The sequence below is a fragment of the Bos javanicus genome, chromosome 4, assembly GCF_032452875.1.
Source record: "Bos javanicus breed banteng chromosome 4, ARS-OSU_banteng_1.0, whole genome shotgun sequence".
In the NCBI taxonomy this organism is placed as follows: domain Eukaryota; kingdom Metazoa; phylum Chordata; class Mammalia; order Artiodactyla; family Bovidae; genus Bos; species Bos javanicus.
In genome coordinates, this window is record NC_083871.1 from 45,494,392 (window position 1) to 45,508,241 (window position 13,850).

The 13,850-nt window shown below is 36.7% G+C and overlaps 1 protein-coding gene across 4 annotated transcripts in view; it reads right to left on the reverse strand.

Annotated features, from left to right (window-relative positions):
- The window catches only part of RELN (reelin), a 557,702-nt gene that overhangs the window by 281,586 nt on the left and 262,266 nt on the right, over positions 1-13,850 (reverse strand). For all 4 annotated transcript variants that reach the window (XM_061413895.1, XM_061413894.1, XM_061413897.1 and 1 more), the window contains 2 exons: positions 8,945-8,977; positions 5,879-5,957 (listed from right to left, as the gene is read on the reverse strand). In XM_061413895.1, the coding sequence (XP_061269879.1) occupies positions 5,879-5,957; positions 8,945-8,977 (112 nt within the window). The remainder of the gene's footprint in view (positions 1-5,878; positions 5,958-8,944; positions 8,978-13,850) is intronic.

Sequence of the window (13,850 nt, forward strand, 5' to 3'; positions counted from 1 at the left end):
ATCTTTTTGCTCCATTTCTGGGTAACTGCTCCAATAAATTAGGATTTTGAAGAGACTATCAGATGCAGCAGAGTCTGTGATCTCAATTTCTCTAGTTCTGTAGTGTGATCTTTTTAACCTATAAAAATGGAAATGTTCTAGTCTTTTTTTGATTCAAGCAACTCTATGCAGTGCCAGCCACAGAACTGTAAATTGTGGGGCTTTCTGTATGATAAGCTAACTGGCAGCGGTCTTCATGTGCCACAGGATCTGAGACAACTTCATTTGTGTCTCTCTTCTTGATGTCTCATATCCCTGCTGGCATCACAACTTACTCATCTAAGATGCTTCTTCTGATGAGTGACTCTTGTTCTTCCCTGATCTCTGCTGAAGAGAACATCTCTGCTATTGTTACTGTGCTGGAGGGGAAACATCTGTTGTCTTCAAGTTGCTATTTATCATCATGTTTTCTAACAGTCTCCCATTTCCCACTAGAACATCATAGCCTAGTGATATTATAGCTCTGGATTCCTTCTGTGATCTTCAGAAAACAAGCATTAAAGGGATAATCTGTAAGCCAAAACAAAGATTCTTCCTGACTTTCTAATTGCTTAGAGGATAAAGACATCTCTTAAGAAAACTTCAATTATTTTTTAAAATTTACTTACTTTTAAGTTCTTTTAACTTTGTCTCTCCATCTCTCTGAACTCTTTTTAACTCAAGTTATGAATCATAAATGTCTCCTATTTCTTAACTTTTCTCATTTTTTAAAATTACTGTTGAAATTTTTTACTGAGGTATATTTCCACACAGGGAAATACACAGATCTCAAGCTTGACAAAGGTACACATCTATGTAACCCATGCTCTCATAATACTATATATAATATATTAATCACCTTAGAAATTTCCTCATGCTCCTACTCAGTCAATTCCCCATCCCTGAAACAATCACTAATCTAATTTCTAGCACTTTTGATAATATCATCTATTCTAGATTTCATGTAAGTAGGATCATACAGTAAGAAGTATTTTGGGTCTGGCTTCTTTCATTCAACATAATATTTTTGAAATTCAACCATGTTGTTTCAGCTATCAATAAGTTATTCCTTTTTATTTCCGAATAGCATGCCACTGTATGAATGTATCACTATTTATCCATTCTCCTGTTTATGGGTACCTGTGATGTTACTAGTTTTTTGCTGTTAGGTGTAGTTCTTTTTAGTTAAAAAAAAATCAAGATTTCTCACCATTCATATGGAATACTGACCGTGTTTATATGATACGAAAATAATTAATTCATAAAAATAAACTATAAAAAAGGTAGTTGAGACACAAGTAGAACATGCTTAAGTGAAATGTTGAGATAGAGCATATTTGTAGGTCTTTACTTTCCTTCTAAATTTAGTTATAAGAGGTTTTCCTTCCTATGTTTTTTTTTTCTTTTTGGCTATAGGGTTGTCTCGATTGGAACAAGACTCTACTGATCCATCTCCATCAACAGGAGTGTAATCACACTGAACACACTTGATAATGAAGAACTGTCAACAGTGTTGATAAGTCAGTGTTGCTCTGTCCACATTCTTTCTCTCAGTCTCTTGGGTTCAACGGTACATTTGATCTGATGTGGCTATTGTTGTGATCCAGAGGTCTACCTGCATGTGGCCCAGCATCAGGGCCAAGTTAAGGTGGAGAAGCCTCACTCTCATCAAGCCTGAGGCGTCACTATATTCCCATGAAAGGGTTTTGCTGTTCTCTTCACTTGTAACTTTACCTCTCATTTTTTATTTGAACAAAGCAAACAGAAATGGCTGAGAGAATGGGAGATAAAAGGCCACTTCTCTGGCAGCGCCAAAGGGAGACCCCCTTTGGGGGTCAAAGCACAGAAGGACTCTATACTCCACACCTCAGGGAGGCAGAAAGACCACAGTGGCATGATAGCACAGCAGAGCACCACAGACACATTCACAGCCCAGGTGCAGGAGCAGCAGAAGTTGTCATGCCTTCAAGCAGGGATCAAATGGAGCAATCATCATGAAGGAGTGAGTGATTAGGACAGGCAAGAAGGCTACCTGTGCGGACCAGTCACCAAAAACTAGATGAGACAGGGAGGATTCAGTGGATATCTGTAGGAACAGAGGACTGGGGAATAAGAGGTGTGTCCCCACCTACCCCTTGCCTTTGAACTAATAAGCTCTCTGATACTTAGCTACAACATCAGAAAAATGGGAGAAGGGAAGCTAAAGTTGACCAAAATTTAGTTTTCACTATTAGCAGAAGGCATACAATGAAAAGAAATTGAGTTAAAAAGAATAACGAAAGTTTTATTTCTCTGATACCCAATTTTGTGGACAGAATTCATAACTGTAACACTTGTGTAAGCCTAAATAATTTCTGGAAGGACTGACAGAAACTGGTAACAGTTGATTCCTCTAGAGGGACGGAATATACATCTAGTGTGGGAAGAAGGTTTATTTTTATTATTTTTAATATTATTGAAGTTTTCACTAAGTACATTTATTAATTTTAAAATCAAATCTAATATTTAAGCTAAGCAGAGAGACAGATTCAATACTGAGTTGATGTAAAAAAGTTTCCTGGTTCTAGTCCAATCACTGTCATATACTTGGGATAATAATTTAGCTGGTACATTCATTCATTATAATAGTAATATCATTGTATGCCCCTTGTTTTTTGTGTACAGTCATTTGTACAAGAGATAAGAAATTCAGATATCAAGAATAATATGAAATGAAGTGGGAAAAAAAGTTGATTTCACTAGGTGAAGTCAACGGAAGCAAATAAAGTGTGAGTGACTAAATTTAAACTGATCTCTCTCCCCATCATTGCACAGATGGGACTGTAGTTTCTTAATTTTTCCTTTTGCTTGTCCTTAAAAATTTCAAGTCAAATAATGCACATGATGATTTTCAAACTCTATGGAAGAAACATGCTCATAAAAGCAGAGTGCTTTTCTCTTGTGACAAATTATTGAGTGATATATTGAGCCTTGGGAATTTGCCCCAAAGCAGTACACCCTGAGCTTCTTCCTATCTGGTGGTGTGTGCCAAGGGCATAAAGTTATGGGTTGTCAGTAAGGATTCCCCTTCCTGGTTTTCACAAAGCTGCTCAGTGGCTTCTAATTGGGGTAAAGAAAATCAAAGATAATATCATAAGGGACAAAACTCGCATGTCAATATGTATACCAAGAAAACAGAGTTCAGGAGAGTGAAAATGCCTGGTAGTGGTGGTGGTTCAGTTGCCAAGTCGTGTCCGACTCTTTGTGATGCCATGGACTGTAGCCCTCCAGAGGCTCTGTCCGTGGGATTCTCCAGGCAAGAATACTGGAGTGGGCTGCCATTTCCTTCTCCAGGGGATCTTCCTGGATCTCCTGCAATGCAGTTGGATTCTTTACCAACTGAGCCAACAGGGAAGCCCAAAAACTGCCTATGTTGGTCGAAAGCAAGAGAGAGCTTTGTTATGTTATTGGAAATACTTCACTGGAATAGCTGATTGTATTGGTTTTTAACTTTAGGGAGCTTACATCTACTTTAAGGGAGGGGTTAAGATATTTAATACTCTTTGTTTCTCCCTTCTCTATAATTCTACTGTATTTTCATTAATATATTATATAATATAGATATATTTAATTTGAAGTCTGTTTTTGATCTGAATACAGTAAGAGAAGACTTGGGGACTCATTTACATAAATTGACTGAAGAATATTTTAATAATAATGACTTGGGATCATATCTGAGCTCCTGAGAGGCAAGTAGACCAAAATGCAAGTATAGCATAGGAGGAAGAAAGAAAGGGAAGAAGGAGGGAGACAAAAAGGTAGAGTAGGAGACAGAGAATAGGAGAGGCAAAGAAGGAACTAATTCATACTGAGCAGCAACAATACATTAGGAGATGCGCCAGACCTTTTCAGGTTCATCAAACTTTAAAATAATGGCGTTAGGAAAATACTCGGCTCACTTTTACTGACAAGAAATGTGGCTCAGAGAGGTAAAGCAAGCTTTGTACTATTCTCAGATACCCAGCTGGCAAGTAGCTAGCTTGAAAGTCCACCCAGACAGACCTGATTTCAGAACTTCTGCCACTTATGTTCAACAAAGCCATCTCTCAAATGATGAGAGCTTCCTATGTTATTATTACTATTATTATTACTTTTTAATCATAAGGAGACTAGATGAAGGAGATTGTGGTCAATAAGGGATAAAGTAAAATTACTCTGAAGCATATTTGATAGAAGACAGGAGTGCATGGCTTTTTAAAGTTAATGAAAGGTTTTCTAAACAAGAGGAAAAACCATAGGTTAAGTAAGTGGGACACAAAATCCATAACTTCGGTCAAGAAAGCATCTACCAGATCAGTCATGAAAATGGGTGAAGCAAAATCAATCACGTTTTATTGATTTCAAAAATAACAGAATTTGGACCACATAAAAGTCACATTTTGTATTTGTCAAGAAAACTCACTGAAGAAAATGAATTAGCTTGACACAAATGAACTCGCCTTGAAAGAAACAAATCATCTGATAACATCTATATTAATGGGATATAAAAAAGCCAAATGTGAGGAGAATGAGAGAATTTTTCTTCAATAGAAGTAGTGCTTAGAAAGTTTTTGGCTTTTCCTTAATAAAGATTTTCAACTTATTTTAAGAAATTTATATTTAGAACATGTTCAGAGGTAAGTGAAATCTTTTTGATAAGTTATCTCTTTAATAGTGTATGAATCATAAGACTATGTCTCTGTCTAGTCTGATTTTTTTGTATACTTGTATTCTCTAAATCTATATTTCTTTCTAGAAAAGACATAAGTTCCTGTTTGTATTTAAGCATCAAGACTTTCTAAACCTCTATATCATCTTCAATTCTCAGGTTAAGGACTACTTTCTCCAAGAAACTCTCACTAGAGTCAGCCTTTCTTTTCTAGAACTGTAGTATGTTATTTATAACACTCAAGGATTTCTATCCTGAATCATAAGCTTTTTAAAAATGTGTTTTAAGTGCATCCTCTACTGAACTATAAGCTACTCAAAAGAAGGAATCACATTCCTTTTTAATGTACTATATAAATAAAATAACTATGGTTTGATATTTGTTGAACAGTGAAAATAAGGAAAAACAAATTAATATCATATGCAGACATTTGAGGATGAAGTGGTTATTCTCTTCCTAGTCTTGAATATTGCTTGGGTTTTGGTTACAACCTGATTACATTAGAGCTTCTAATTTATCTTGAACTCTTATTCATGTACACAAATCATTTAGTACCACAGAAAATAACATATTCAGATATTCTCTCAAATTATGTAGACTGACTATAGCTCTCAATGGATAGACTCATTTCTCCAAAGTCAGAAAAATACAACAAACTGCCAACAAATTCATGCATCCATTTATAAGTTTCTAATGTATGTGTTTTGGTTAATTCTTTCTTTACCCTCCAAAATCCCATAGGGTTGTCTCTAAACAGCTTTGGAAGGAAAGACTAGAGTATAAATGAGGTAATCCAGTAACATATAAGTTATTTGGAAGTATGACTCAAAAAATCTGTCAGTTTCAGATAAGTCATTTCCCTTCTTTCCTTTAACATAAATGCAATTATTAGGCATAATAAAGCACAATGTTTTCTATGTAAATAACTTGTACTACTGAAAAAAACTGACCAAACCCATGGCTTTGAGGGGTACCTAGATTCAGTTCTGAAAGAAGTCAGGAAATAGACAATAGACATACTCTAGGTGACATTAATCCCAGTTCCTTAGTTGAACAATTCTCATTGATAACGTAGAGCTAAAGAGCAATTTAATTTTATGTAACTACTCCAAGGAAGCTTTTTTTTTTTTTTGCCTTTTATAGACCAAAGTGAGGCATGATCCTTTAACTTACCATATGTTTGGATTCAATTCCTTTTGGTGGTAGGAGTCAAAATCATCTCGTAGGATAATACTGTCACTATGAATTTCAGCTAAAGGAAGACAAAGATTTAGAAAAGGGTTATACTAAACAATAGATTTAGCTATGCAAAAGAGTCAACATGCTACATTTATGATGAATAACAGTATTTTAAACTAAAACTGAAGTTTAAACAAGCAGCTAATTGCATTTGCTGTGCCCCTAAACTACTAAGTAAAAGAATAACTCTGCTGTTTAGAAGTCTGGAAACCAGAGCCCCCAAAGAGAACCCTACCAAAATGTCACCCAGGTCACAGAGGTGGGAAGACCAAGGTTAGCACTAGCCTACAAGGAGAGGTCACATAAGACTTGCCCCTCACAGCTCAACACATCCAGAATAGAGTCAGTGCCTAACTCACTTTAGAGCACTGAAGGGAACAGAACATTGTGGCTATTTGTTGTCAGCTAACATTGCTGTTATTTACTAACCCATCTCCTCTTCTCTTTCTTACTACCCCTCTTGCCCTGACTTGCTTTTTCTCATTCCCTATATTCACTCATTTTTTTTAATTTACTGTGTTCCAAATTGTTAACATTTTCCCCTTCAGAGCTGCACAGGAGAAATTATCTACACACGTAAGTAAAACTTCTAAATAAACTCATGTTAGAAGTCAGGAGGAATGGCAGAAAACCATCCATAGTCTTAAATATATTATTGTTACACCTGAGATTGTATTAAATACTTCTTTTTAAGTTATAGAAGAATTCAGGTCATGCCAAGATCAAAGAATGTTTTCATTAACTGTAGTGTATGTGATATTTCCATTGAATAGAGAATGGACAAGTAAAAACAATTTCATGGCCAGCTACAATGTAAGTAGACTCATTTTTAAAGTTGTATGAGGAATGATAATTATTTCTCCACAAATTGTAAAAAGTGAATTTGGTGCTTGAAAATCTTCTCATCTGATTCCCATGGTTTGCTTGGGAAATTTGTTTGAGCTAGTATAAATTCTCTGGGTCTATATAATTTTGTTTGGACTAGTTTGCACATGCTTTTTAAAAAAATGAAAATCATATAATCTGATTAATAAAACATAACCCCAAATTTTTATTTTTTCCAAAAGTGATATTTTACCCTTTTGGGGGGTTCACTTGTATATAATTTATTGAACTGACTGAAGGATTAAATATCACTTCCAAATACCACAAAGTTCACTTGCAAATTCTCTTTGGTAACAATGCCACCTGCAGGCACCCTCACCCTCTTTATATCAGGTATGCCAGTAGGTAAGCACATAACGAAGTCGGGAAAACCAGTGAATCAGCATGTATTGAGAGAAATGGCTGTTCAGACTCAAAGCCTTAGGCTCGACAACAGGAAGAATATGGATTTACACTGGAGAGAACACTGTGATGTCTTCTGTGCTTGGGAGTGATTTAATGATTCCTCTGAGTGATTAGATGCAGTGTCTGAAATGCCTACAGGGTACTGCTCTCTCAAATACCCAATATGGCTGAGATGCGGCTGGGCCACTGTGGGTCACCAGCCTGCCTCAGCTGCCAGAAGGCATGCTTCTAAGTGCTTGCGTTCATCTGCCAAAGAAGAGGAGCCCCAAGCTGTAGCATTACATAAAAGTAGAGCTTCTCAAGGCAGATTTTCCAAAGAGAAAAATAAATTAATTGGGTTTATAGGTTGAAAGAGAAAGCCCAAGAGACAAATACTGACCCATCTGCAAGTCCCACAGTGACAGACAGCTGAAAAGGCTGGAGTCAGCTAGGATGATTTCTTTTCATTCTTATTAAATAGTGTGTGTAGGAAACTGCTTTTAAAATCAGTCTTCACTGTCATATATGAGAAATTTAACTCTTAAAGATCATTTGCTTTCCAAAGATTTTTTACAGAGTCATGGGTAAGCCTCTATGGTTATTTGTTCATGTATTGCCTTCTTTCCAAATATTATTATTACATATATATATATATATATCCCTGACTATGCTTTAGAAATACAAATTCATCTAATCCTCATAACAACCACAGGAGGTAGGTACTATCATTACTTCTATTTTATAGGTGAGGAAACAGGCATAGAAAGATTAAGTAACTTGCCCAATATCACCATGCAAGCCAAGTGGCAGAGGTGACATAAATCCAGTTTATTTGGCTCCAGAATCCATACTGTACAATCTTGCCTCAAGAACTGCAGCCCACTAAATACATGTCAGAATGAAAAAATCATGAGAAAAATGAGAGGAAGCAACTTTACATGGTGCTATTAAACAAAGCATCCAGTTATTTAGACAATCTCATTTTAGTTTTTGAAGAAATGGCCAAATTATTTCTCTTTTTACAAGCTAGTGCTAGTTTAAGCCAATACTTTGGCCTGATGCGAATGGCCAACTCATTGGAAAAGACCCTGAAGCCAGAAAAGATTAAAGGCAGAAGGAGAAGATGAGACAGAAGATGTTGGAGAAGGCAGAAGGAAGATTGAAGGCAGAAGGAGAAGATGTTGACAGAAGATAAGATGGTTGGATGGCATCACTGATTCAACAGACATGAACTTGGGCAAACTCTGGGAGATGGTGAGGGACAGGGAAGCCTGGTGTGCTGCAGTCCTTGTGGTTGTGAAGAGTCAAACACAACTTGGCAACTGAACAACAACAACACTGGTTTAAGCAGATATCTCAGATCTGCTTCCACACTCATAGCTCCTTGCCTATTGCCTCCATGCTCTACTATTTATGATGGGTAGAGGCTTAGGGGAAAATTCAGCATTAGAATCCTATGCCAAAAGACCAGATCCAACTGGATTCTAAGGATAAATGCAGCAACAGGTTCAAAAGTCCTTCCATTAGCCCAAACTGGACTTTTGGATCACCTCCTCAGTGAGATCTCAGGTTAAAGTATAATCTGGACCTGAGTATTATTTCAATGAACGATCAGAGAATCAGAGAGGGCAGAGAGTTTCCTCATCTCTGTATGCCCTGCTCACATGGCAAAGGAGTGAAACAAGTAGATCTAGCGCTGAGGTCAGTGACACTGGAGTCTCAAATACTCACCTAGATGTGGGTGCACAGTGGCCTCTGTTGGAGCTGGACCAAGAGAGAAAAATGGAAAGATGATTTATTAGCAGCAAAAGCAAAATCCATTAATAAACAATCACAAATATGGTTATAAAACTTAAGCCATACTAAACAAATAAAGAACTAGATAGAACTTTTTAGAGGACTAAGAAGAAAATGTCAATTAACGTCCTAAAATAAGATGTCCAACTCACTAGTTAGTTGTTATATTTAAAAGTTATGCATTACTCCTAAAGTGAAAAGTAGAACTCCTTACACACAGGATAGTTATTTATCATACAAGTTTAGTCAGGTATTCCTTGAAACTTACAATACGAATGTAACGTGAGCACCCATTACATACCATGGGCCATTCTGGGTATGCAGTAGTATAGGGACAAAAAGCACCCTCCTTGCTCTCAAAGAGCTTACCATCTGGTGGAGATAAGTACAGTATAGTGTAATAAGTGCTATGGGATAGTGTTTAGAGGTCATAGGGTGAGAAGGGCACAAACGAAGGATACTAATTCTAGGCTGCCCAGGAGAAGACAGTGGTCAGGAGAGGCTGCTGAGTTGTGAAAGACTAGCAGGAGGAGACAGGTTGGGGTAGGAGAGGGAAGAGGTGTTTCTTTCTGGAGTGAAAGTGAAATGGCACTGAGAAGTAGGAGAGAATGGTCTTTTGGAACAAGTACAACTATTTCAGTATGACATGAACAAAGTTTCGGAGGAGGGGGTAGTAAAGTGAAGTTGGGAAGATTGGAAGGCCAAGATTATGAAACTGAATGCTAAGGAGTTTGGATTTTACTATGAAAGCATGATGATCTCCTGAACATTTATCAGCAAAGGAGTACCTGTTCAAATATGCATTTTAAGAACAGGCACTCTGGTAAGAGTTAGGAAATAAGGGATACTGGCCAACTGACACTTTGGTGATTTTTTTTTTTCTCAGTGGATTCCTAAATCTAGGAAGAAATGTTGCCAATTCACTTATCTAAAAATTAGAACTATAACAGATATTTTAACATCTTTTACATTCATTAAAGAAGAAATTTAGCTAGGTATTAAAAAAATTAGTTTCTATCACAATTATCAGTGCTTCAGTTATGTTAGATGAAAAATCCACAGTTAAGTTTGTAGTTTGTAATTCAAACTAGAGATGTTTGTCTTATTGCAATTATCAGTTAGAAATATTTTCTAGTCAGTACAATAGTTAGATAAATGTAACAAAACATCTGCAGAGACATCAATTAAATTACCTATAAATTTTAAATGACTCTGATTACTAAGACCTAGATGCAATAAAGAGAATATTATGTATTAGTCTATTTTAATCTAAGGAGTCTATCCAAATTGATATCTTTCTTTCCAAAATTATTTTGGCACATGGCATTTTTCACTGAATCACCTCCAAAATAATCATCATGGAAGGGCCATTTAGAAATTATCCTCTGAATCAGAATCTCTGGGAATGGAAACTTGGAATTTGTATTTTTAAAACCTCCTCAGCTGATTCTAACAGAAAGCCAGCATCAAAAATAACTGTCTTGATCACATGATACAATTCTTACTTTTATAGCATGCAAAACTGTTATCTATAGTAAGTATATATCTTTTATCCCAATAAGAAATAAGTTCCTCAAAGACATAAAATATGCCCACTGAAGACATCAGCCTAAAGCTGGTAATAGATTCTCAATAAATACTTAATTGAATCAAATGCTATTTTCTTTCTTAGTTGTAATGTATTTTACGATATTTTGGAAAATAATAACTAAAGATCCAAATGTTTGAAAAATGCCAAAATAAACTCATAATGTTGTTAAAGTTCTTTAGTATAAGCAGTTTGGATAGTTTAAACACCCAACTAATGTCCAGTTGGATTTAACTCAACAAACTTATGTTTTCAATCACTAGTTAGGAAGACTCAGTGTGCTTTTTACAAAATATACCCACTGTCTGAGATAACTAAACATTATTTCCTCAAAAAGAGGAACATAGTACACATTAAACTTGGTGAAATGAAAAGTATTTTTCCTTGAAAAATAGTTTAATGTGTATAGTATAATACACATATATATTTGGTCCAAAATCTAGTAAAGTAATGGACCTGGGAAGCTTATTTTAATCATCTCTCAGTAAGCAACTATATCAACCTAGTTTTACGCAGTGTAAAAGAATTTTGTAAGCTTGTAGAAAGTTCACCATCCTTTCTGAATTTTGTAAGCTTGTAGAAAGTTCACCACCTTTTCTAAATTTATCGGAATAAACAGACCACAGAAGAATTGGAGTAAGTAGCCTGAAGAAGTATAATATAGTTCAACAACATATATTACACTCCCACTTGGATACTAGTACTTGCTTTGCCTCATACTACTGATTTGGATGAATTACTAAGATCCTGAATTATATTAATTTTCCAAAAAGGTCTTAACTCTTTCCTTTATTAAGTATAAAATGTATGCTTCAGAAAGATCCTAGCTTGTCAATCTTCCAATGCGTGTAGTGGCATACCTCCAAGCATACCGTTCCTGCTCCTTTCCATTGAACTGACTCATCCTTCTAGATCAACTGAATGTTTTATCTCAATGTTCTGTTGGTCTGTTTCTAATTCTCTGCCTCTCCAAGGACTCTAGACTGCCCCCACCCATCATCAACTTTGGTCTAATTTCACAATTCCTTTGAATCTGAAATTGCATGACTGATAGTAGCTACCACATAAAGTTGCCAAATGGCTTAAACTGGGAAGCTTTGTTTCTAAAAATGAGAAAGAACAAAAATGTTCCTAAAGAAATAGGCTCTGGCTTTGGAGAAAATACGATAGGACACATGTTTAACAGAAGTATAAGACATCTTAATTCTTCCAAGTGCCTCTGAATCGTGCTAAGAAGACTAGGTCAGATGATGACCACAGGCAGACACAGGGGAGGATGCGCTGAAAGTGAGGGCCCTGCTAGTTGTCAGAGGAGATTGAAGGGACAGGAAGACAACAACACCCTGGAGTTGTTCTGTACTCAGAAAGGTGACTGAGGGGGAGAATTTCATAATATGGTCCTTGATTTAGCTTCATTAGTGGGTTTCCCAGGTGGCACTAGTGGTAAAGAACCTGCTTGCCAGTGCAGGAGACCTAAGAGATGCAGGTTCGATTTATAGGTTGGGAAGATCCCCTGGGCGTGGCAACCCACTCCAGTATTCTTGCCTGTAGAATCCCATGGACAGAGGAGCTTGGTCTACAGTCCAAAGGGTCACAAAGAACTGGGCATGGTTGAAGCGACTTAGCACACATGCACATAGCTTCACTGGTGAGACTATATATATAATGGCTGGATAGAAGTTTACACTGTGAGGGACTCACCAAACAGAGCTGTTAACAAATCTGGATATTTCTAGATTCACAAAAACAATTAGTTGTACACCCTGCACTACAGAACAAATTCACTTCTGAGAATACCAGGAGTTCATTTTGGTTTACAGAAACCCTTGATTACTTATGAAATCATTTGTCTTTCCATAAATGTTGGGTCAATTCAGATTAATAGGAAGTTTCCACCAAGATCTTGCAAACTCTTATAAACCATGCAATAGTCAGAGGCCAAACTTTCAATAATGTTTTAGAATTAAAGTATAGTTATCATGGGATATCATATCCTGCAGTTGGATTTCACAGATCACTCCAAGGAGTTCCATGAGTACTGGCAATGCATAAACAAACCAACTCATAATTCTGGATATCTATTAATTTTTACTAATCCTAGGCAAGATGGCAACATCACTATCTTGGTTAATAGAACATGTAACATAAAGAACATCTGTTCCCATCACTTCATGACAAATAGGTGGGGACACAGTGGAAACAGTGGCTGACTTTATTTTTCTGGGCTCCAAAATCACTGCAGATGGTGGCTGCAGCCATGAAATTAAGATGCTTACTCCTTGGAAAAAAGTTATGAGCAACCGAGACAGCATAATAGAAAACAGAGACATTACTTTTTCAACAAAGGTCCATCTAGTCAAGGTTATGATTTTTCCAGCAGTCATGTATGGACGTGAGAGTTGGATTATAAAGAAAGCGGAGCACTGAAGAATTGATGCTTTTGAACTGTGGTGTTGGAGAAGACTCTTCAGAGTCTCTTGGACTGCAAGGAGATCCAACCAGTCCATCCTAAAGGAGATCAGTCCTGAATATTCATTGGAAGGACTGATGTTGAGGCTGAAACTCCAATACTTTGGCCACCTGATGCGAAGAACTGACTCACTGGAAAAGACCCTGATGTTGGGAAAAATTGAAGGTGGGAGGGGAAGCGGATGACAGAGGATGAGACGGTTAGATGGCATCACCGACTCAACGGACATGAGTTTGAGTATACTCCGGGAGTTGGTGATGGACAGGGAGGCCTGATGTGCTGCAGCCCATGGGGTCGCAAAGAGTCGGACACGACTGAGCGACTGAACTGAACTGAACTGAAACAGGAAGCCACTGATGTCATTTGGATCTTGGAGCTCACAGCCATGCTTCTCTTAATTGCATTCTAACAGCTTAAATCTTTTGGTGTTTTTAGTAAATATCATAAACATGGATCATAAATATGGATAATTATATAGTTTCTCCATATTAAAGGAAAACCTATCATCAATCAATTTGTCCAAGAGACAAATTATATGCTGAAAGAAAAGCTTCATTTCTTAAAAGGATTTCTGTGTTTATGCTCTTTCAAAAGTTGAGGCCACTAGCATCTCATGAGATCACAGTGGCCTAGAATAAACACATTAGAAAGAATGGGGTTGCATTTAATTCCTCCAAAAGCTGTTCTTTTCACAAGTGTTTTTCTTTCAAATGAATTATTTTGAAGGAAACTTTGGAGTAACCATGTGACTCCAAAGTATTTTTCAGTCAACATGTTCAATA